The 23,746-nt window shown below is 43.5% G+C and overlaps 1 protein-coding gene across 1 annotated transcript in view; it reads right to left on the bottom strand.

The window, feature by feature from the left end:
* Positions 1 to 1,466: 1,466 nt before the first annotated feature.
* GLP2R (glucagon like peptide 2 receptor) overlaps positions 1,467 to 23,746 on the bottom strand; it is a 148,243-nt gene continuing 125,963 nt past the window's right edge. The window contains exons 9-13 of the mRNA XM_066586701.1: positions 19,425 to 19,494; positions 18,891 to 18,979; positions 17,013 to 17,151; positions 14,881 to 14,922; positions 1,467 to 3,612 (exon numbers count right to left, since the gene is read on the bottom strand). Coding sequence (XP_066442798.1) covers positions 3,280 to 3,612; positions 14,881 to 14,922; positions 17,013 to 17,151; positions 18,891 to 18,979; positions 19,425 to 19,494 — 673 coding nt within the window. The 3' untranslated portion in view covers positions 1,467 to 3,279. The remainder of the gene's footprint in view (positions 3,613 to 14,880; positions 14,923 to 17,012; positions 17,152 to 18,890; positions 18,980 to 19,424; positions 19,495 to 23,746) is intronic.

Genomic DNA, 23,746 nt, shown 5'->3' with positions numbered 1-23,746 from the left:
ACCTTCAGACATACACTGAACAGGACCTGGTTCACAGCTAGTGTAGTCCACACCTTCAGACATACAGTGAACAGGACCTTGTTCACAGCTAGTATAGTCAACACCTTCAGACATACAGTGAACAGGACTTTGTTCACACCTAATGTAGTTCACGCCTTCATCCATACACTGAACAGGACCTTGTTCACAGCTACTGTAGTCTACACTTTCACCTATACACTATACAGGAGCTTGTTCACATCTAGTGTAGTCCACACCTACAGAGACACATTGAACAGGACCTTGTTCACACCTTGTGTATTCCATACCTTCAGACACACTAAAAAGGAACTTGTTCACACCTAGTGTCGTGGACACCTTCAGACATACACTGAAGAGGACCTTGTTCCCAGCTACTGTACTCTACACTTTCATCTATACATGACCTTGTTCCAATCTAGTGCAGTCCACACCTTCAGACATACACTGAACAGGACCACGTTCACACCTAGTGTAGTCCACATCCTTATATGTACACTGAACAGGACCTTGTTGCCATCTAGTTTAGTCCAAAAGTGGGAACAAGGTCCTGTTCAGTGTAGGTCTGTAGGTGTGGACTACACTTGCTGTGAACAAGGTCCTGTTCAGTGTGTGTCTGAACAGGACCTTGTTCCAGTCTAGTTTAGTTCACACCTTCAGACATACACTGAACAGGACCTTCTTCCCATTTAGTGTAGTCCAAACCTTCATACGTACACTAAACGGGACCTGGTTCGCTCCTAGTATAGTCCACACTTTCAGACCTACAGTGAACAGAACCATGTTCACAGCTAGTGTAGTCCACAGCTTTAGACATACAGTGAACAGGACCTTGTTCACACCTAGTGTAGTTCACACCTTTGTCTATACACTTTACAGGACCTTGTTCACACTTCACAGACAAAGGGAACCCCACTCAGACCTCATGCATGCATAGATAACACAGCAGGTAGCACAAGTGTTTATACATTGAGCAAGGGACAAGAGCGTCAGACAACAAACTGACATAGCAGGAACAGTGTCCGATATTGCCCAGCTAACCTACAGGACATCATATAAAAGAGAAGGGGCCGTCGAACATGCAGACTAGGATATCAGGTGTCCAGACAGTCTTCAGGGAAGGTGGGTAAAGCAACTCAAACTAGCAGCATGCATGACACAAAGTACTGCGTAGGAAAGGGAAAACTGATAAATGACCAGCACCCTCCAGTGAAAGGGCCTGGTATTTATGTGCTCTGATTAGCCCATTAGTAACCTAATGCAAAATGATCATGCAAAACTGTCAGTTTGACGAATTTTGAGCGATTATCCTTGCATGTAAATTTGGCCTTAGCTTTTTGGAGGAATGATTATTTATGTTGAGCTCCGGGGAGCTGATAGCTGTATTAACAGACATATTTATAAGTTGTATGCAAAATGTAACTTTTTTTATTTTTATTTGTGTGACCATAAAAATTTTGTGCTCAATTTACAAATCATTTACAAAATCGGAACTTCAAAATAAAAAAATACAAAATATTTACAAAATAGTTTATATTACAGGGTTAATACTGTACAAATGTAACTCTTGGGATGCAGATTCCAGAAAACACAAGGACTGCGGAAATCAGAGTTTTCTTAAAAAACAAAACAAAAGAATGAAGTACAGAGAAAGAAAAAGAAAAGACTGAAGACAATTTTGATGGTTCCCTCTTAGCTCCCAGGCTGCAGGTTCTTGTTGCTCCCTGCCAGTTGTTAGTCTGCACACATAATACTGCCATAAAGGTGCCTGCATAACAATACTGTACAGTACCCACATAATGCTATATGGTCTCTACTTGCCAATAACAGTCTAAATCTGAAAAATATTGGAGTTATCGGTAGACCAAACATGGATTTCACCGGCCACAGCTCTACTAAATCGGTTGACCAAGGTACGCAAAATCCCAGTGGCCAACCTTCAGAATGTAGACCAAAGTGATTCAGGGCTGGTCTGGAAACTCTTGGACATGGATTACTTTACCATGAAGCTCTAGGCCCTGCTTCATGAAGGTGATGGAAGGAATCACAAAGATTGAATGAGTAAGTCATCTGGTTGTGGAACACTGACCATTGTGGAATATGATGACCATATGTGGAATCTGTCATGCCCTCTAGTCTTACATGGGCTCAATGTACTTGGTTGCATTATGAGTCAATAGTCTCTTGTACAACACATTGGGAGGGGGGGGGGGATTTATTAATTGATGCATTATAGTTTTCTAGTGTAATAAGTTGCAAATTTGCACTTTCATCATTTTTCAAGAGTGCTGAAAAAGTGGGTATGGTTTAGTAGTAGAGATAAAGCTTTCCTGTCAACTGACAGTTGTGACAACTTATAACAAAAGTTAGTCTAAGTTATGGAACAAATTGATGATTCTTCATAGTTGGTGCAGATTTGCCTTTCTGGCATACAGACAACCAAAATATGTGCCAAATATATTAATAAATTGGTCAGTCTTAGTCAATTTCTCCAACTGACATTTGTTATAGGTCTACCACGGTTTGATAAGTGTGACATCTTTAAATGATCATATTGTGAAGATCATCAAGAGGGTTTGACAGAACCATACAAAAAACTAAGTCCACACAGTGGCTTCAAACGTTACGTGGGGTGATCGAGGTCTAAAGAAAAGAACCTTTTAGCATTTTCACCTTATCAGGAACTCCTTGATGTTCTTGACCACATAATGACCCACGAGGACTGCAGATCTCTCAATTAGGGCTCCTACCCACTTGCGTTTTTTTCACGCGATTGTCAATGGGACTTTCTAATGTTATAAACGCATTGCACGTTGGCGCTTTGCAATTTTTGTGCGATGTGTTTTTAACATTAGAAAGTCCCATTGACAATCGCGTGAAAAAATGCAAGTGGGTGTTCACCCTCAGTGATTCAGATATATTTTACATTCTTTATATGACATTAATGTGACATTTGCCCATACATAACTGCCTACTGAAGGCAGCATACTGTCATGGCCGCTTTCCAGGCTGGTGGTTTTCTCCAGTAGAGGAATTAAAAAGATATTCTCCTCATTCTTCTAAATCGTGATGTCTGCCCTCATCTTCTATTCAATTTCTCGTATTTTTCCTAGTGAAATTTTGTTGAGAACTTTCATTTAAAATTGTCCTTGAACACATCTGAACTTTGCTGATGTTGTGAGGCCTTCAGATTTGCAATCATCTCCTTTGTCAACTACTGGCTTCTAGTCATTTCCATGATAGTTGCCATCCCACAAAGTCTTAAATTTCACTTTCTTCTACAGTCTCCTCAATTGTTTCACCGAAGGTTAAACCCCCATCGCTGCTCTCTGAAACGCTTCCCCGGGCAAAATACTGAGGTGCAGCATTGTTTTTATGGTTCAGTTCTGAGGATATGTTGACCTTGGCCTGTAGGAGCTGCACATGGCTATTCTTCTTACCATTTTGGTAGTTTCCTCTGCCCAGGAATAAGTTACTCTTTGTCTTCTTGGCTCCTTGAGTTTTATACTTCACTTTATTACCATGAAAACAACTTTTCCATGGAAAATATTGGAGAAGAAAGAGGTTCCACTGTTTCCAGAGCTCTGCTTTCACCTGTGAATAGAACGATGAGTATGAGAAAACGGCTATGGGCTAACTGAGTAAAATAAGATGCCAAATTGTTATATTATTTATATCGTTTTTTTTCTTTGCAGACAGCTGAAAGTTTGTAAATTCGGCAACTAAACCTAATTAGCAATGAGGGTTGAGTAATTTTGATTGTAACACACAGCACCATCATAGTAGTGATATTCTCAGCATCTGTAGTTCCCCTTTATAAGGGTTTTCCAGGAATTTAATATTAATGACCTATTCTTAGCATGTATGCAAAAGAAAGGTAGCAGTGTTGTTTGTCTTGATAGGCAGGGTGATTAAATCAACCCGTTTGCTAAATTGAACTAACTGTTTGGCAAATATAGCAGGGCAAAATAGAATTTCCCATAATATCTAGTACAGAGGTCAGCTTGCAGCCAATCAGCAGCCAGGGTGTCTTGATGTTACCAAATGTGTCCTCCATCTTACATGTGGCCAGAGCTTGTCCAACATGCTTTAGAGGTGCTTGCTGCCCCGCTACTGGTATGCTATCAGAAAGGTGTTCAGCACAGCTGGGGGTGATATCTGATAGACGCACCGCCTGTCTGCAGACAATGTGGATCACCTGATGTTTGTAAAAATGAACCAGGTTTGGATTTCACCTGACTTCTGCACCCCCATGGCAGACTACACTGATTAGTTGGCACGCTGGCAATTTTTAATTACATATGACTGAGCATAGATTTATAATGAAGATCACACTCTGCCCTCAAGGTACTGCTGACGCTTTCCTATCGTTGCTTCCACCATGTTTCCATCACCTACTTTCCCCTCAAAGGAAAAAATTTCAATATGAAATACAGTGCTAGGTATCCGTATTTCCTGAGGCCCCTCTTAAGTGGGAGGTATAGTTAAGGTCACTGCTGGGATCTATTGTACTACATGGGTTTTCAGCAGCATACCCTCACTGGTGTGGAATGATTGGGCTGGCTGGGTGTGTCTTGTGCCAGCTAGCCAATCCCCAAGGTCTGTTGCTCCTATGTATCAGCTCCTTTGCTAGAGGCTGCTGGCCTTTTCTCTGTTCAGTGTGGGCCATGTCATGCTCCTTTGTGCCTGCATATATGGCTGGACATGAGGGGTCTGCGGCTCTCATGTAGTGTGAACTGTGTCTTGCTGTGCGTCTTTTATCATCTAAGATGAGGTAGGTCCCTAGATTCCAGCATAGGGTCATCCCTATTGGGATGATCACCCTGCATTGCAGGCAGGTTTCCTGGTGTTAGTTGTCTTATTAGAGTAAGGACCTGCAAGACAACGAGGACCCTTCAAGTTGGGCCCGCGGGCCTAAGTAGCTTGTCCAAAATATGAACTAATACCCCATACATTCTATAGTTATTCCATCTGGCCATGTGTGCAGGTATGCAGGTAAGTGTTTTGAGCATTAATCAGACAGTGTGTTATGTTTGCCTGCTGGCAAGTTTTGTGTCCAGTTTGCAGTTCTCGCGCCGGAAAGGCTCTGCAGAGTGTTCATGTCCCAATTTGACGTTACAGAATATACATGTACACAGATAAGGAGCTGTGTGTTCATGTCCCTGTTTGCCATTTTTAACATACAGACCTACAGCTCTCATGTTTCCATGATGAGCACACATGCGCCCTCAAAGTGCTTTTGCAGCTGGTGGTGCCGCTGTTCTTCCCCTTCTGCCATAATCCTTCCCCTATTCCCCCCTCCCAATGAAAAATATGTCTATATAGCAGTACAGAGCTATAGCTTTCATATTTTCATGAACAGCACCCTCGGACCTCAGGGAGCTGTTGCCGGTCTCCTTCTCCTCCCGCCTCCGCCATGTTTCGGCTTCGGATTCATTCCCCCAAAGCAAAAATTTACTAAAGCACAAGAAACATCTGCAGATATACAGCTTTTCAGCCGTGCAGGTGTCATGGCAGCCGGGGGCCTTCTGAAAGGCCCCAGGGCTGCCTTAGGAGGCTGCCGATCAAGCCATCCCCCGTGGGGTGGCTTGATAAACTGCCTGTCAGATCGCTGTATGATGTAATGCTATAGCATTAGGTCATACTGCTGGAGTGATCAACGCATCGCATGTTGCTAAAAAAAAAAAAAAAGTGAAAGAGCGAGCAATAAAGTTTTATTAATTGTAAGAAGTAATAAAAAAGTTTAAATCACCCCCCCCCCTTCGCCATATCTATAATAAAAAAAATAAAAAATCGAAACCAAAAAACAAAAATACATATTTGGTATCGCTGCGTCCGTAAAAGTGCAGACATAAAGTAGCACATTATTTACAACGCACAGTGAACGTCGACCGTAAAAAAAAAAATAATAAACACCAGAAATGCACTCAGTCACTCTGACTCCCACAAAAAATGCAATAAAAAGCGATCAAAAAGTCGGATGTATTCTGAATTGGTACTAACATAAACTACAGGACATCCCGCAAAAAATGAGCCCTCGCTCAACTATGTCGATGGAAAAATAAAAGTTGTTGTGCGCAGAAGATGGCGGCAGAGAATTTTAAAAAAATGAAATGTCTTTGAAAAAAAAAAAAAACCTATACAAGTTTGGTATCGCCGTAATCGTATGGACCCATAGAATAAAGCGATCATGTCATCTTTGTCGCAGTTTGTGCGCTGTAGAAACAAGACGCGCTGAAAGATGTCGAATGTCATTTTTCATTTTACTCCACTTAAATTTTTTTACGTTTCTCAGTACATAAAATAGCACCATTGAAAAATGCAACTCGTCCTGCAAAAAACAAGCCTTCATACAGCGACGTCGATGAATAAAGTAACAATTTTTTTTTTTAAAGGGGGAGGAAAGAACAAAAATGGGGAAGAAAAAGCGGCTGCATCTTTGAGGGGTTAATCCTTTCCAATCCACTGTCTGACGTCTGAAGACATTATGATTTAAGGCTGTACAGCTCCGATGTTGGAAGACGTCCGTCGGGGTTCTCTTACTGTATATGGTACAGCCTCTCTGCTGTCAGAGCCTATCCAACGTGTCACCTCATGCAGTACTGGCTTTAGCCAGTAGATAGCGCCAATGTATAACGGCAGAAAAAGAGTAAGCCTCCTAGGAAAACCAGGAAACAAATTGGATTGGAAAGAGTTAAAGGAAGCAGCACACCTGCTGCCTTTGGCACAATTTTTTCCCCCCGTTATCTAGGAGACCTTGTGTGGGCTTTTTTTTCTCCTCAGTGGCACCCATATGCTACGAGTGACCCCCAAACCACTGTACACTATTTTTACCAATTTATTGAGAGAAGCACAGACTTTCATGGGAGTTGGAAGTGGCCAAAGCCGAACCCACTGATGATGCAGTGATAACAGTGAAACATGTCAGGGAGCTTGGTGGACAATTTTAATATCAGCTACGTGCCTGAACAGATCGATCTGCAGTAGTGGCCAATGAATGAATTTGTAGTCCGCCAGACGAATCGATAAAAACAGACAGTTGTTTTTAATCTATTCACTTTCTATGAGGAGCATTTTAAATATACTATAAGTTACGTTTCAACAGCGGTGAACCTGGGAGGGCCAACATGTTCAATGACCGATATCTATAAATATATGTAGATCTTGGCATCACGTTCCTTAGGAGTCCAATCAACTGTAATCGACATTTGGACACACCAGGTAAGTCCTTGTTTATTCTTCGTGTATTCACCATTTTGGTTCTGCGCCGGAGCGCTGTTCCCTACTATCCAGTGTGGATTTGATCTTTGCAAACCCATTCCCCTGGTGGTTTAAGCCTTATTGACTGGCCACTATTAGGACCAAATGACCAATCAAATTTTTAGTTTCTTTTCATTACCGCAAAACATTTTTATATTTTCTTTATCAACGGAAGTCTACCAGCACTTGTTTTTGCGGGATGAGTTGTATTATTCATTAATACTGTTTCGATCACTCTTTATTCCTTTTTTTGAGGCAAGATTAACAAAAAAAGGAAAAATGCAGTTCTGGCAATGTTTTTCACAGTTGATGAAATGTGAATTTAATTCTGCTGTTTCGTATGATTAGTATGATACCAAAACGTATACTGTGAAGATTTTAATTTAATTTTTTTAGTGTTTCTGTAGTTTTGTGGTTCATACGACTTTTTGATCACTATTTATTCTATATTTTGTTAGGCAAGTTACACAAATTAGCAATTTTAGTGTTTTATATATTTTTCTCATTGATAACTGTACAGGATAAATAACATACTTTTTATTTTGGTCATTGCCAAGGTGGTGATACCAATTATGTGCTATTTTTTACATAGTAAGGCCGGCTGCACACGCCCGTCACGGCGCCCTTCAGAGATCCCAATACTTACCTGCGGATCCGGCGTCCTACGTCCCGCATGACGCTTCGGCGTGACGCGATGCAGCGTCATGTGACACGCCAGCCATGTCACATGACACGCCCACAGCGGCACATGACTCGCCGGCCGTATCATATGACGCGGCGGCGGTAGGCGGGGAAGCGGTTTCACGCTATCTTCCGCTATGCTACAGCGGAAGATAGCATGACGGACGGCTTCCATTGACTGCAATGGAAGCCGTCCGCGCGTACACCCGCGGCAAATAGAGCATGCCGTGGGTGAGGACGGGTGATTTCACGGTGCGGAATTCCGCGGTGGAATTCGGCACCGTGAGCATTGAGCTATTCGGTTCAAACCTAATAGCTGCGGGCAACGCAGCGGATTTACGCCGCGTATTATGCGGCGGAAATCCGTCCATGGGAAGGAGCCCTAAAGGTGAGGGGATGTTTTGTGCTATATTTTACATTTTCATTAAATTTGTTTTACTTTAGTCCCAAAAGTACAGGGTTTGAACTTCATCAGGAATGATTATTCCTACAATACATTAGTATTGCAGTGTATTACAGCAGATTAGACCGTGCCTTTGGCAGGACCTATTAGGCTAATGTACATGGCGGCTTTAGGCCTCTGGGTTACATAGCAACCCATCAGCCCCCTGTGATCTTGTTAGGGGGCCAGTGGGTGACAGTTGTAGTCTCTTCACTCTGTTAACCCCTTTCATATCACTGTTGCATTGACTGCAGTATCTAAGGAATTAAATACCCTGGGATCAGAGCCAACTGAGCTGGAGCCCAACCATCAGACAGCTTTCGCTCCTCCTATGCAGCGCCATAAAAAGGCATTCGCTTTAGAAGGAGAGCTGTTAGGGCTGATATAAAAAGGAATACGGGCAGTCACTAACAATGTTACAGAAGAATGGTCTCCTGTATATATACTAATACGGTTCTTGTTAATAGCAGTCCTGCTAGTAACTGCAATACTTATGATTCAGTTTGCCTTGTTCTTTAGCATTTACAAAGTATAATCACATTTTAATTGTTCTTGGTCCTCTTTGTTTCACTGAGGCATAAAAATCTACATATTGTATTATAGCCCTTTCACAGTGTAGACCATTTAAAATCGATTCTTAATTGATCTCAATAATTAAAGAACACAGGGCACATGAGAGAGAACCCATAATCCTTACTTGCTTATGGAAGGAAACAGAGACCCAACACCAACTCACAATTATGAGTTAGACACACAAAACAATTACGTACCATCTAGGGTATGTGGGAGATGGCTGAGAGGTTCGCCATTTTGTTTGTATTTTCTGTTGCCAGCTGTGAAGATTCTATATTGTGTCTCTAATCTAATCCTCTGGGGGAAGGGAACATCGCCCCCCCCCCCCACCTCCACAAGAATTAAAGGAGCAGTGCTTTGTGTCCATAAACTGGTCAAACTGGTTCTAACCAGCAGAAAACTACTTATCTAGGAATGTCTTTGTGTAGAGGCACAGGAAATGGCTGACTGTAAGAGAGAGACAGGAAGTATTCCCTTTGGACCACAAGTCAAGAATGAATAGAGCATGCTCAAGGGAAGCTCCTCCCGGGTGAATGATCTCACAGCTACCTCACAAATACCTCCCTCTGAGAATGACCAATCAGCACACTAAATAATGTAACTGTATCCTAAATTACCTAACTTCCTGTGTTGAAACCTTATTTAAACTTTTACCCGCCTAAATAAAGACGGACTCTTTTGGGACACATGATGTAGATGTGTCGTCTTTGAAAGGCTCTCCGGGCCTGTACATTATTTTATCTAATATGGCACCCACAGTATATCGAATAGCGAAAATTGCGCTAACAGGTACAAGACCTACTATGGTGGTTCACTAATTGGGATACTATATGGTATTGCAGTGCAGGTGAAGGATAACTCTGCACTGAATTAGACCCAGATAAATATGTATATGTATCAGGACTTTGAAAATCCAAAGAAGGCTCTAGATCTCTACCTCTACCATCCTTAGATTCACTCGCTTGAGCTTGATTTAAATATTTTTTAGGGTTAGGATCGATGCATTTTTCTACAGTATGAAGTAGTTCATCAGGAACCACCCTGGCTCTAATAGGGAGGGATATCTCCCATCACAATCTAGTCCCTCAAATTCAAACATAGTTTGCTGATAGTGTCTGGTCTAATTATAAAGGCAAAAACCAGTGTCCAGGCCAAATTAAAGTAAAAGAAGGGGTCGGGTGCACTAGGAATTACTGCTGTAGATAGATGGACGTGAGCAGGAAAAACCTAGTTCCTCCAATATGTAATACTCATATAGATCTCTCTTTTACAAACATTGCCTATGGACATTTAGTTGCATCTTTCGTTAAAACGAAGATAGTCTGTTGACTAGTCTAGGTCTAAACAAGCCTGTTCCCCCCTCTAGAGCTAGCTGAGGAAACCTCCCTTTTCCCTGATGTGAATATATCCCTATTTGGAAATAGGTGGTGGCTAGCCAGAACTAAACTAGATTGCCTCAAAGAATAACGTAAATCACAAAAATAAAGATAAAGCAAAATAAATGTAAAGCCTGCAGCCTGGATGGTAGGCTGCTGGTATCTGTGGGTCTGTGCTCCTGACCCTGCTTGTATAAAATAAAAGACCCACCCCAAGGTGCAGGTAAGAGTGGCTTGAGCCAGTCAGAATCCAGAGAAGGCTTGTTTACCAATTAGCCAATATCATTACTGCTAGCATTCATTCTATCACTATTCTGCATAGAGCAAATGAATGGGTGAGGTTATCAACTCCAGGTGCACGATAAATAGTCCCACACGCTCTTTGGTCCTCTTTGCTTTTAAACTGTAACATATTTAATTCATTTTTATGTACAAAGCGGGTGATTTTAAGTATATTTGCTATATTTTCAGTGCGCTTTTAGTAGAAAAAAAAACCTTGAAACATTACCGCTATCCCTATTAAGCCATGTGCATGAGGAGCACTGCTAAGGAAAATCCGTATTCAGCTGCATAGATGAATAGGAACATTGTTTATGTGGGACACCTGCTACACTATGCCTCCTACCAAAAGCGTACAGAAAAGGCTAAATTAATATACTGCAAAAATGCTTAAATTCGCCTCCTCTGTACATATACAGTGTAACTCATTTACATTTTTTGTATGTGCACATATATTTCTTCAACATGCTATGATATGATTAAGGGCTCTTTCACACGGACGTTGTTTTCACACAGAATAGGTGCGCAAAGTAATTGCAGCTAACTGCTCAAAAATTAGCGTGAATGGGCGATTCCCAGCTATTAAGCCTCTAGCCTAATTGGCGGTGAAATTGCCCATTCACACAATCGGAAACTGCGTGCTGCGTGTTATCCAGCTCCCATAGGAGTCTATGGAGACTCCTGCACAACACGCACCAATGAAAGGTCCGATCTTTTCACGCAGCACGGAACTTAGATGCGGGCATTGTAGCCACGCATGTTCTATCTTTGTAAGGCGCAAGTTTTTTGCTCGTCTAACCTTCCATCATCTGAACGTTTCTATAGGAAACTATCAATAGCATGGTGGTCCAGTGGGCTGCATTCTTTTCATTGATTGCCAGTACATTGCTAGTGGCTGTGCATGGTATTGCAGCTCGATCAAATAAATCTGCATTAGAGTCAATTGCAGTAAAGCCATGAAGAATGTGACATCAGAGTCAAAAGAAGGGGCAGCCCACACCATGGCCCCTGTGTACAGCTGACCGGCAGCCCCCACCGATCTGATATTGATGATCTATCCGAAATAAAGGTCAATATTCACCTGAAAACCCCTTTTAAAAATATCTCATCCAGTAACATGCATTGCCTGGCTGCACAGCCGTGATGCGGCAGCTCCGGGTCTATTTTTCATTGGTGCATCTTATTGCTTTAAATAGGGCTCTGATGTTCTTGGGTCTTCATGAGATAATTAACGGTTTTATGGATGCATGAAGACGACAACTAACTGACCTTTCCACTAATGAAAAATAAATCTAACTATTTGCACAAAGCCATTTATTGCTTCAGAACTGGGCCCACAATGCATTAAAGCGGTTGTCTGACTGTAAACTATTGATGGCCTATCCTTAGTATCGATAGTAGATTGGTAGAAGTCCGCTGCCCATGACCCATGCTCATCAGCAGTTTGCTGGGTTCGTTCGCTCATCTACTGGGGTAATTTCTGCAGGAAACAGACAGCTCCATTCTCTCTGCAGTGGCCAGGTTTAGTATTGCACCCATAAATTTCCTGCCTGCAATACCAAGCCTGGCCACTTCAGTGAGAACAGAACTAACTGCTTCTTGAAGAAATCAGTATCGGTGAGAGGCCTGGGCAACAGACCCAAATTGATCTACTATTGATGGTCTATCCTAAGTTTGCAACTGGACAACCCTTTAAAGCACAAATGATCAGAGATGATCATTCAGTATCTTAGACATCTCTGATTCTTACAACCAGCACCAACGTGATGCAGAGGTAGCAGTCTTATGTGAGCCCTGGAGCTTCAAGGGGCTCACCGACTCCTGTGCCCCCCTGATACAGCAGTAGTATAAATGTCACATGCCTGCAGGTACCGAGGCTACATCATATACTTTGCAGTGGGACCCAGGTCAGACACATTTAGCATTGATCCTTCAAACATGTTATACTCCAATGACATTCAAAGCAAAAGGGAATATTTTTTTGTCTGTCCCTGCGAACAGATTTCACTCCATAATCAATCATAACTCCCAGAATGCACTGCACGCTGGTAATATGAAATCAACCCAATTGTGAATGCAGCTTTACATGTGATCAGAATATAAAATACGCACGGTGTGGAGGAAACCCTTCCAGAGGGAGAAGTGAATTGTTGTTTTATTACCAATGTAAATAGTATTTCATGAGTCTTTTCCTCCATATAGGATCGCTGAAGAGGACAAGAGGTCTGCTGCTATTTTAGATACAGGTGCACGGACTCAGAATAGCCCATAGAGGAAGTACATTCCCTGGTGGGCCCTGAGCCAGGAGTGGACCCCCAAACCTCCACTCCCCACAGCGCTCCCTACACCCACTGCAAGGCATACTTATAGGCAAAGTACATCATCTTAGACAGGACCCTTAGAATACCGGTGGGCCCTTGGCCCCCCAGTCCAACACTGCAAGTATGTTATGCTCCAGGACTGTAGCACAGCATGCCGTGATAACCCCTTCCTGACTACATAACATAAATATACATCATGCAGTCTCAGGTTTATAGGGGGAAGCTCGGAAGCCATATCAGTCTGGTGTGAGTTGACAGCTGCTGGCAATGACAGCAATTGGGGTTTCAATCACAGCAGTTAACTACTTAGATACTATGGTCAAAGTTGACTGCAGCATCTAAGCAGCTAGCCAGGGTGTGGTCCTTCTCTGATTCCCTATCGGTGCCCCAACGACATAAGAGTGCCAATGGGTTGGCATAGTAGCCCCAGGCCTAGTGAAGGCTCCCATGGCTGCCATGAATGGATAGCTATTAAGGCCTTGCTATGGACTTAATCCCCTGACTGTGGCAGGGCTTAATAGAAAACATGTTAATATTCAGTTTTGTAAAACAAGCTGCAAGTTTGTCGTCTGACAGCACTGAATTGGAGAGGCAGGAGAGTATAATACCCCCAACACCAGACTCAGAGGTCACGGTCCTATAAACCCATAAACTTCATTTATGAGGTTGACAAGACCTGACAGATTGCCTTTAAGAGCTGTAACCACTGTTGGTTATGGTGTTATAATATATTGAGGCATTACTGTAAAAGCATGGTGGGTTCTTGGGTGTTCTTCTATTCTGCCATGCCTGACTAATCTGGCACTGAGAAATGTCCTGCTTCAGATGCCATGATTTATGGGGAACAACTTGGTGATTGGTTATTAACAGTGTGAGAACACATAAGTGTTCATGCACCGCATTCCTCATGTTAGGCTGGTGGCACACTATTTAAGGGACGTTCCTTGCTGTGAAATCTCTGACTGTACTCTAGTCGGTGGCTCTCCCCAGTGAGCTATCCAGCTTGCTGGACATGCTGCCCTGCATAACCTTGTTTTTGTCCCTAGCTCTTGCTCCTGGTTCCCTGATTGCACCTCCTATAAAAGCCTGGCCCTGCCATTCCCTCAGTGTGAGATTATTCTGCTCCCCCACATTGATCAGCTCCACTTCTGCCTGCTCCTCAGCTACTGTGACTAGCCACCTGATACTGATCTCTGGCTTTTCAATTTACTATGTTTCATTCTTTTTATTTGTACAGCAAACAATTCTCCCGTTGCTGACCTCTGGCTTTCTGTCAGGCTACGTTACCTGCTTCATCCACTTGTACTGAAAACTGAGACGTCCTGTTGCTGACTCCTGGCTCGTCCTTGATTAGCCACCAGACCTGCGGCTATTTCACCTGAGACTCCTATCCAGTGCTGGTAAGACGCTTACACAAAGGTTGGTTGAGCATGTGCCCGTTTGAGCAATGATGCCTTATTCACCAGCAAGATAAAAGAAACCCACAAGGTGGTATATCTAGTTAGTTACCAGTAAGGATTTATTTTGCCACAAATATCCTTGCATCAGGAAAGAATCAGAATTGCATATATTTGGTGCACCACTGAGGAGATGCCATCAGTGCCCCATTGGCCATTATTACTCTGTTGTTGCAGAATTTAAGAAATTGTACCTCTCCCATTGGGAAGACACAGTGGGGAGGAAACCCCTTCCAGAGCGAGAAGTGAATGGTTGAGTTTTATTACCCATGTACCTAGTATTTCATGTGCCTTTTCCTGCATAAATATAAGTTCGCTCTTGCTTGTTGTGACATACTCTTGTGCCCAACAGTAAAGCTTGCCGGTTGCTGCAATTGAACTGTGTCTGCGCCATTTTAAACAGTGACTCCTCTGCGCCATACTACACGCCATACTACACTACATATCTTACAAATACACATAGTCAGACTTACCTCCCCATTAGTAAAGCAGTATAAATAGGCAACCACAAAGCCCTGCAAAGAATAGAAAATGCACTGTTATTGGAAATGTCCGAGGCTCAAGAGATTCAGTGAGGTGGAGCGCTAAGGGGAGGGCTGAGATGAAGGAAAAGAATAGAATGAAAGATTTAGGAATTTTAAAAAATATTTCCATTGTGTATTGGGAGCATCCAGGGACGGTCCGTTGCTTTAGGGCTCATCTAGAGGAGCGTGTCTGATTTTGGTCTCTGAAAAACAGATCAATTTTAAACCATACATAGGTCAGTGTCGCATCCGTATGCATCGAATGTGTCCGTTTTATTATGTTCATGTGTCATCCATCTTTTTTTCTTGCACGCAAAAAAAGCAGTAGGTCGCCCAATATTTTTCTAGCATTGCACATCATTATCAGTAAAAAAAAATAGGGTGCACTGGATGTCCTCTGTATGCGCTACATTTGTTTTTGCGCAACTATTAACTTAAAAAGCGATTTTCCGGGATATAAAAACATTATACGGGCTTAAAATGAAATACAATTGTATCCTCACCTATCCCAGCCGCTGCAACCCCGGTGCTCCCTGAAGGAAGTAGCGACAGTCACCATTCATTGTGCACCTAACCACTGACCCACTCACAGGTTACAGCAGCCATGGAAGAATCACTATTGAAGCCTTGGGTGGCCTAGTGATCACGTGCACAATGAGTGAACCACACATGGTCGCCTGACATTTCTTCCGGGTTCCATGCGGCGGACACCTGAGCTGCAGCGCTGCATGGAGAGCAGCAGGGTTAGGTAAGTAATCCATTTCATTTCATTTTAAGCCCCTTTAATGTTTTCATAAAGTCCTGAAAATACCTTTAAATGGGTGACTAAAATCAAAATATAAGTTCTACATGCCGTCTAAAAGAATTACGGTGCAGGTGGACCAAAGTACGTCAAACTACTCCAAGCAGGAAATCACAGTACTTGGGACAAATATTTGCAATGAATGATGGAGGTTTTATTTATCCAACCATCCGCACCAAATCCGTGTGAATGCACGCCAATAGTAGAATGATGTCACGGCCACCATATTAACAGACTTGTAAGTAGCCATTGAACTTTATCAATGAGGACGTTATGGCCACAAGGTGGTGGGGAGCAGCCGATGTGCGGGAGACCATACATCACACCAATGGAGTGTCCGTGTGATGCGAGTCGCAGCTGAGAATGCCGGCGCAACTCAGTCGCTGATGTGTGGATGCACCCCAAGGGCTCTTTCACAAGAGTGTAGCGGTTTTCGGTCAGCTGTGCCATGGCGCGTCCAAAAATCGCGTGAATGGGTGCATAAATCTGCCAGTTATGCACCCATTCAGTATATGCCGAGCCCGGATTGCCGTCGGGTGGGGGGAGACAGTTTAGCTCTGCTAAACTTCCTCTCCCTATCCGCCCCCTCGCAACTAACTCCCGCCCTGTCCCGCCTTCTTCCATTGCAAACAGCTGACAAGGGGAGCAGAGGAGGAGGGAAGTGGGTGGGAGTTTAGCAAACACACTGCTAAACTCCGTCCCACCTTTCTTCTCTGCAGCTACCATAGGCTCCCATAGAAGTCTATGGGAGCCAACGTATTCCAGTCAGCAGATAGTTCCTCTCTCTTGGTCATCGTAAAAGCGCCGGCTGGGTGCTTTTATGCTGCGGGAATACGCCCATCTGAACTCATGCATTGTAAACCAGAGCATCAGATGGGCAGCGTATATTGGCGGGGCGTGAAAGCGCGGCCAATATATGCTCGTTTGAATGAAGCCTTAGGCTGGATTCATGTTATGCGTATTTGTGCCGCGTTTTTGCTTAACGTTTCTCCTGTACTTTTGGCATGCACAAATCATGCGCCATTGCATACACAATAGACACGCACAGATACTCTCAGCCATTAAAATGGCCAATTAGTTTAATTAGTTGGACATGTGTTTTTCCCAATGCAAATGCACAGAAAAATAGAGCCTGCTGCGTATTTTTGCACACGACCAAATATGCGCATGTAAACTAACCCACTGAAATCAATGGGCTCTATTTTTGCTTATTGTGTGTGCAAATACGGTCGTATGAATCTGGCCTTAGTTCAATGTAATAATCCAGGGGGGACCTCACCTGGAAGGAGCTCATGGTCAGCTGGATGAAGCGCAGGACGTGCTTGGTGAGACCCTTGATGTGCTCATCGCTGACAAATGTGAACAAGACCTCATGAGTCCCCAGTAGCGGGATGAGGATGAGCGTCGCTTTGGCAAACCTTAAAAGAAGAAATAGGAAGCTGTAGGTGGGACTGAGAGGCAAACAGAGGGGAGCAAAGTCTACGGGAACATTTACAATAGACTACTATGGGAAGGAATGTAGAGGTAGGTAGCCCTATGATGAAGGTGACCCGTGGGACCTCCCATTCTGACTACTCAGCAGAACTTGTTCACGCTAATTGAGGTAGTGCCTGGCAGAATGACATCACTACAATCAACCCATTATACATCACGCACGGTGAAAGCCGCCAGGAGAAAATACAAACTATAATACCACTTTTGTTACCCTGCTTCCAAGAAAAGAGAAAAACATGTATGTACCCCAAATATATACCAATAGAAACCACAGCTCACCCCGCAAAATATCCCTCTCATAGGCCCATCGACAGGAAAAGTTCAGATTATGGCAACAAATGCCATTTTTTTAATACACTTTATTTTAATAGTACAACAAACCACCTATATAAATATGATATCGGCGTGCCGACCGATAGGATAAAACGAGCATGTCATTTCCATCACACAGTAAACACTGTAAGATACAACATCCAAATAATGGTGCTGTATCTTACAAATCTGTATAAGTTTTCTAAGTACATTATTTGGTGCGTCCAAATGCATGACCATAGTGGGGGATTAGATTCGGTAGCTGAGACCATTCTTACCCTCCATAGCCACTAGTTGGCGCTCACCATTAGATCACATATTCAGTCATGCTATGGCTTCCTCAGCTGTAACCTTGTGTCTTAGGGCTTCTTCACAGTAGCGTTTGCTGCTACGTTGTGGGAACAGCCAAAGAAAAAGTTTCCATTTTCAAGCGCATAGAAATGTAGTGAAGCAGAAGGTCTTCAGTTTCAATCTTTCTGTATTTTCCGTCTCCATCCCGTTTTTTGCCCTGGATCGTTCTGCTGCGCCTTTCTTTACAATTTTTGAAACAGAATACCGATGGTTCCTTTTTTATTGCATTGTAGTCAGTGGGAGGCGGATGGAACTTCAAAGACAATCAGTTTCTCCATTGCTGATCGTGGTTGTTCTTCAGGGATGTGGCTCAGCGCTTAGCACTGTTGCCATAGGTTCAAATCTCACTTTCAAAAAACTCCCCACAGCCATCACCCTTAGTTAGGTTTCAGCCTACAATTCCAGCAGTGCTAACTGAGCCACCATTCTTGTTCTTTCATTGCCAGAGAAATAGAAGAGTAAGAGAAATAAAGCCAAAGAGAACATAAAAAGCCAATACAGACACCACCCTTGGTCAGATCTGGTGGCTCAGTCTTCAGTGCTGAGGACTGAGCCACCACACCTTGCAACACTGGGGTGCTAGGTTCATGGAGGTTGTATGTTCTAATTGTGTTTATTCTACTTAAGCATGGTGGCTCAGTCCTTCGTACTGTTGCCTTGCAGTGCTGGAGTTCTAGGCTCAAATCTGACCAAGGGTGAGGTTTGTATTGGCTTATGTTCTCTTTGGGTTTATTCTTCTTACTCTAATTCTTCAGCTATGAAATAACAAGTGTGGTGGCTCAGTGGTTAGCACTGAGTTTTCCAAAGTTGATGTGACCCAGCAGTGCTAACCACTGAGCCACGTTGATTGAAGAGGTACCACCACTACATCTTAAATGCTGGAAACCAGATGTAAGTGGAAAGCCTACAGATGCTCCCCATTTCACTTCCGTTTTCTGATTTCCGTTTTTAGTAACACTGCAGTCAGTCAAAAAACTCGCCAGTGTGAATATAGCCTTACCTGTATTTGTAGTCTGTAAACTTTAGCTGCTGAGCCTTCAGCTTCAGATGCAGAAGATTTAGTATCTTGATGTTTACAATAAAGTTTATCTACAAGACAGACAAACAGACCTGGTCATGTAATGTATTATCCAGGAGCAATGGGGGTCTATAGACAGCTGAAGACCCCTTTTAAGGCCAGTTCCACCCAAGTGTATTACAGGCCCATTTATGCACCCGTAACATGGACGAGTGTCCAAGCCCAACAGCGGGTCTACTGACAAACTCTCAGTCTATGATACTATGGGTCATAGACCCACAATCGGACTCGGATATTTGTCCGTATTACTGGCACATCATTGCATCTGCTATACGCTTGTGCGAAACGGACCTTTTGTTAGAGAATATTTAATACTCCAGCCACATCTAAAGCAAGAGTTGGCATCAATCAGAACTGATCTGACAGACGGAAGCCCTAACTTACTGCAAATTCAGTTTTAGGTGTGACCAAAGTAGCATCATGCATATTAATAAGCCTGTTGGTTATAGTACTTACAAATAAACAGAGCAGCATTGGTCCTTTAATAATGTACCAGATTGCCGTGCTCTCGTTTACTCCCCAGCATCTAAAAGTAAAAAATATATATATATATGATTTATAACACAAAAATATCTAATCCCTCAGTTTGTCACAGCCCTGTGATTTTCAATAATCTATTAAAGGGATATTCTCAGAATCAGAAGTTATTCCCCATCTGCAGGATAGATGATAACTTGCTGATTGGTGCGGGTCTGACCACTACGACCGTCGCTGATTCCAAGAATGAGGGTCTAGAGCATTCAATAAGAATTAGAGATGAGCGAGCATACTCGTCCGAGCTTGATGCTCGTTCAAGTATTAGGGTGCTCGAGATGCTCGTTACTCGAGACGAGCACCACGCGGTACTTGTCTCAATTAAACGAGCACTGACCATTGAATTCAATGGAGCCGGCAATACAGCCGGCTCCATTGACAGCAATGGGCTGCTGGCAATCGCGGGATGAATTGTCGGGAAGGGCTTAAATATATAAGCCCTTCCCTGCAATTCATCCAGAAATGTGTAAAAAAAAAAATATATATATACTCACCTTGTCCCGGGAGAACGATGTTAGCCCATTGAATTCAATGGAGCCGGCACTACAGCCGGCTCCATTGAAAGCAATGGGCTGCCGGCGATCGCGGGATGAACTGTCGGGAAGGGCTTAAATATATAAGCCCTTCCCTGCAATTCATCCAGAAATGTGTAAAAAAAAATAATATATATATATATATATACTCACCTGGTCCCGGCAGACGGAGTTCAGCGTGGCCGGCGGCAGTCCTCCTGAACTGCTCTGAACAGCTGTGAGTAGTATTCAGCAGCCGGGGATTTAAAATCCCCGCCTGCTGAATGAACTGCTTCTAATTGGTCACAGCCTGACCAATCAGAGGCAGATCTCACTCACACACCCATTCATGAATTCATGAATGGGTGAGTGACTGCTGCCTCTCATTGGCTCAGCGCAGGGACCAATCTGAACTCCATCTGCCGGGACCAGGTGAGTATATATATATTTTTTATTTTTACACATTTCTGGATGAATTGCAGGGAAGGGCTTATATATTTAAGCCCTTCCCGACAATTCATCCCGCGATCGCCGGCAGCCCATTGCTTTCAATGGAGCCGGCTGTAGTGCCGGCTCCATTGAATTCAATGGGCTAACATCGTTCTGCCGGGACAAGGTGAGTATATATTTTTTTTATTTTTACACATTTCTGGATGAATTGCAGGGAAGGGCTTATATATTTAAGCCCTTCCCGACAATTCATCCCCCGCTCGTCGGCAGCCCATTGCTTTCAGTGGAGCCGGCTGTATTGCCGGCTCCATTGAATTCAATGGGCTAACATCGTTCTTCTCTGCCACAGCTGTTACAGCTGTGGCAGAGGAGAACGATCTTTCTGCTAACAGTGCGGGGGGGGGGGGGGTCTCACTCTTGCCACTATTGTGGCTTAATAGTGGGACCTGGGAACTTGAGATGCAGCCCAACATGTAACCCCTCGCCTGCCCTATCCGTTTCTGTGTCATTCCCATCACTTTCTTGAATTTCCCAGGTTTTCACAAATGAAAACCTTAGCGAGCATCGGCGATATACAAAAATGCTCGAGTCGCCCATTGACTTCAATGGGGTTCGTTACTCGAAACGAACTCTTGAGCATCACTGAAAGTTCGACTCGAGTAACGAGCACCCAAGCATTTTGGTGCTCGCTCATCTCTAATAAGAATGTATTGTTGTCTGGTTACCGTTGCTGCCACTCCATTCATTTCTATGGGAGCGCCAAAGATAGGCAAGTGGCCGTACTCCGCCATTAAAATGAACGGAGCCCATGCACGTCAACTGAAGCATTCATTACTGAATGCTCCATACCCGTGTTCTCAGGATTGGCCGGGTCCTAGTGGTCGGACTCGTACCGATCAATAAGTTATCCCATTTTGTGGGAATAGGGGATAATTTAAAGCATGGGAGTATTCGGCTACCTAGGGCAACTAAGGGAGAGAACGCACAAATCTATACTCTTACCTTTTGTACATACAGAGGGGTGCAAAAAAAATCTCATCCCATGCTCCATTCTGTGTTTGGTACTGAAAACTAAGCTGCATAAAACCTCCGTGAACTGTTGTACATGGTTTTTACATTATTTTTTACATTTTTTTTCCCTTTTACAACAGTTCATGGAGGTTTTATGCAGCTTAGTTACGATTTTCAATACCAAACACCGAATAGAGGATGTGATGCATTTATTTTCCACACCTCTCTAGCTGCACTTCTATGTTACACTGAACAATTATTGCTCATATTATTGAAGACACTAGATAAAGAGCACGTGGTCCAACTAGTTGCCCTTATATTATTCCTCTGAGTAGACGTGCTTATCCCAGTCATACTTGAATTTATTGTTGATTTTACAACCACATCATCTGCTAAAAGTTTGTTCCAAGCATCTACTACTTTCAGTAAAATAGTATTCTCCGACATTGCTTTTGTTATCCCCCCCCAACTAATCTCAGATCGTGCCCCCCTTGTTGTAGTGTTTAGCTTCCTACTAAAAGCACTTTCCTCCTGAACCTCATTTATACCTTAAACATACATAAAGGTTTACATAATGCCCCCCCCCCCTCTTCTCTCTTTCTACTAAACAGTAGATCCACCACTAGAAGGCGCTCCACGCTTGGCAGTGCCATCCAGGGTGCATTTTGTGCCATGTATACCGTCCTTGACCAGTCGGTCAAGGGTGCATACTGCTGAACGAGAGGAGTGTATGTTGCACATTCGGAAGCCCAGATCCTGGATCTAAATGAGCAGCTTGCAACATTGAGATCCATTGGCAGCATGGAAAGAAGTTTGCTGCTCACTGAGGCGGCGCTTGCTGGGGTGGATGTGGGGGAGGATGGTAGTTCAGAAGAGTAGGGGGAGCAGGCAGTCAGCTGGGTGACAGTTAGAAGGGGTAGGGGGAAGAAAACCAGGGATGCTAGCCCTGAACTTGCACACCCTAACTAGTTTACAGATGAGGGAGATGCCATTAGAGAGCCAGCACAGCTGCAGCACGACATAGCCGAGGAGATGACTGCCCCAGTAAGAAGGGGAGCGCTGGGCAGGCTAGACAGGTCCTGGTAGTGGGGGACTCAATTATAAGGGGCACAAACAGGGCAATCTGCCACAAAGACCGGGGTCGAACGGTGTGTTGCCTTCCTGGTGCTTAAGTTCGACACATCATGGAACAGGTTAATAGGTTACTGGGAGGGTCTGGTGAGGATTCAGCGGTCATAGTACACATTGTCACCAATGACAAAGTTAGAGGTCAATGTAGGACCCTAGGATCCAAGATTAGGGCGAGGACCTCCAAGGTAGTTCTCAGAAATACTACCTGCACCACAAGCCACACCAGAAAGGCAGCAGGACATTAGGGAGGTAAACAAGTGGCTCCGGAGTTGGTGTAGAAAGGAGGGGTTTGGGTTCCTGGAAATCTGGGCTGAATTTGCTGTCGGCTACAGGCTCTACCGTCGGGACGGGCTGCATCTTAATGGGGAGGGTGCAGCTGTGCTGGGGGAGAAGATGGCTAGAAGGCTGGAGGAGTGTTTAAACTAGACACTGAGGGGGAGGGCAACATGAGAGATAGGTGGAAGACAGTGTAGACAGAGTTCTGGGAATAAGGAAGGGAAATGGGGGTCGAGCAGGGGGAGGTGTTAGTACAGATAGAACTGACAGAACAGCTAATAGGACCATAAGTAGCAAAATGAATACAAATAACCACAACCATATAAATTGTATGGCAACAAATGCAAGAAGTATGATTAGTAAAGTGGGTGAACTTGATGCGAGAATGTCTAAAGAAAATTACGATATAGTAGGAAATATGGCTTGATAAAGAATGCGACTGGGCAGTAAATTTACAAGGTTACAACATCTTCAGAAGAGACTGTGGAAATTGGAAGGGGAGGTGGGATATGTCATTATGTGAAATCCTACGTAATGCCGAGACTATGAGAAGATATAGGTGTAGGAGATGAACACATAGAATCTTTATGGGTAAAAATACATGGAGGGAAAACTAATAAGATCCTGACAGGAATTTTTTATAGGCTACCAAACATTACAGAGGAAACTAAAAAATTATCACTAAAATAGAAGGTTTCAAACCGAAAAGTGATTATGGGGGACTAATTATCCAGATATAATATGGGAAGACTAAACCTGCAAATCTCACAAGGGTGATAAGTTCTTGAGAACAATTAAAGATAACTACCTTATCCAACATGTGCGGCAGCCAACTAGAGGGAGGGCCACTCTAGTTGGCTTCAG

This window comes from Eleutherodactylus coqui, chromosome 13, assembly GCF_035609145.1.
Source record: "Eleutherodactylus coqui strain aEleCoq1 chromosome 13, aEleCoq1.hap1, whole genome shotgun sequence".
NCBI classification, from domain to species: domain Eukaryota; kingdom Metazoa; phylum Chordata; class Amphibia; order Anura; family Eleutherodactylidae; genus Eleutherodactylus; species Eleutherodactylus coqui.
Note: the sequence above shows the minus strand (reverse complement) of the source record. Positions and strands in the feature narration are given on the sequence as shown.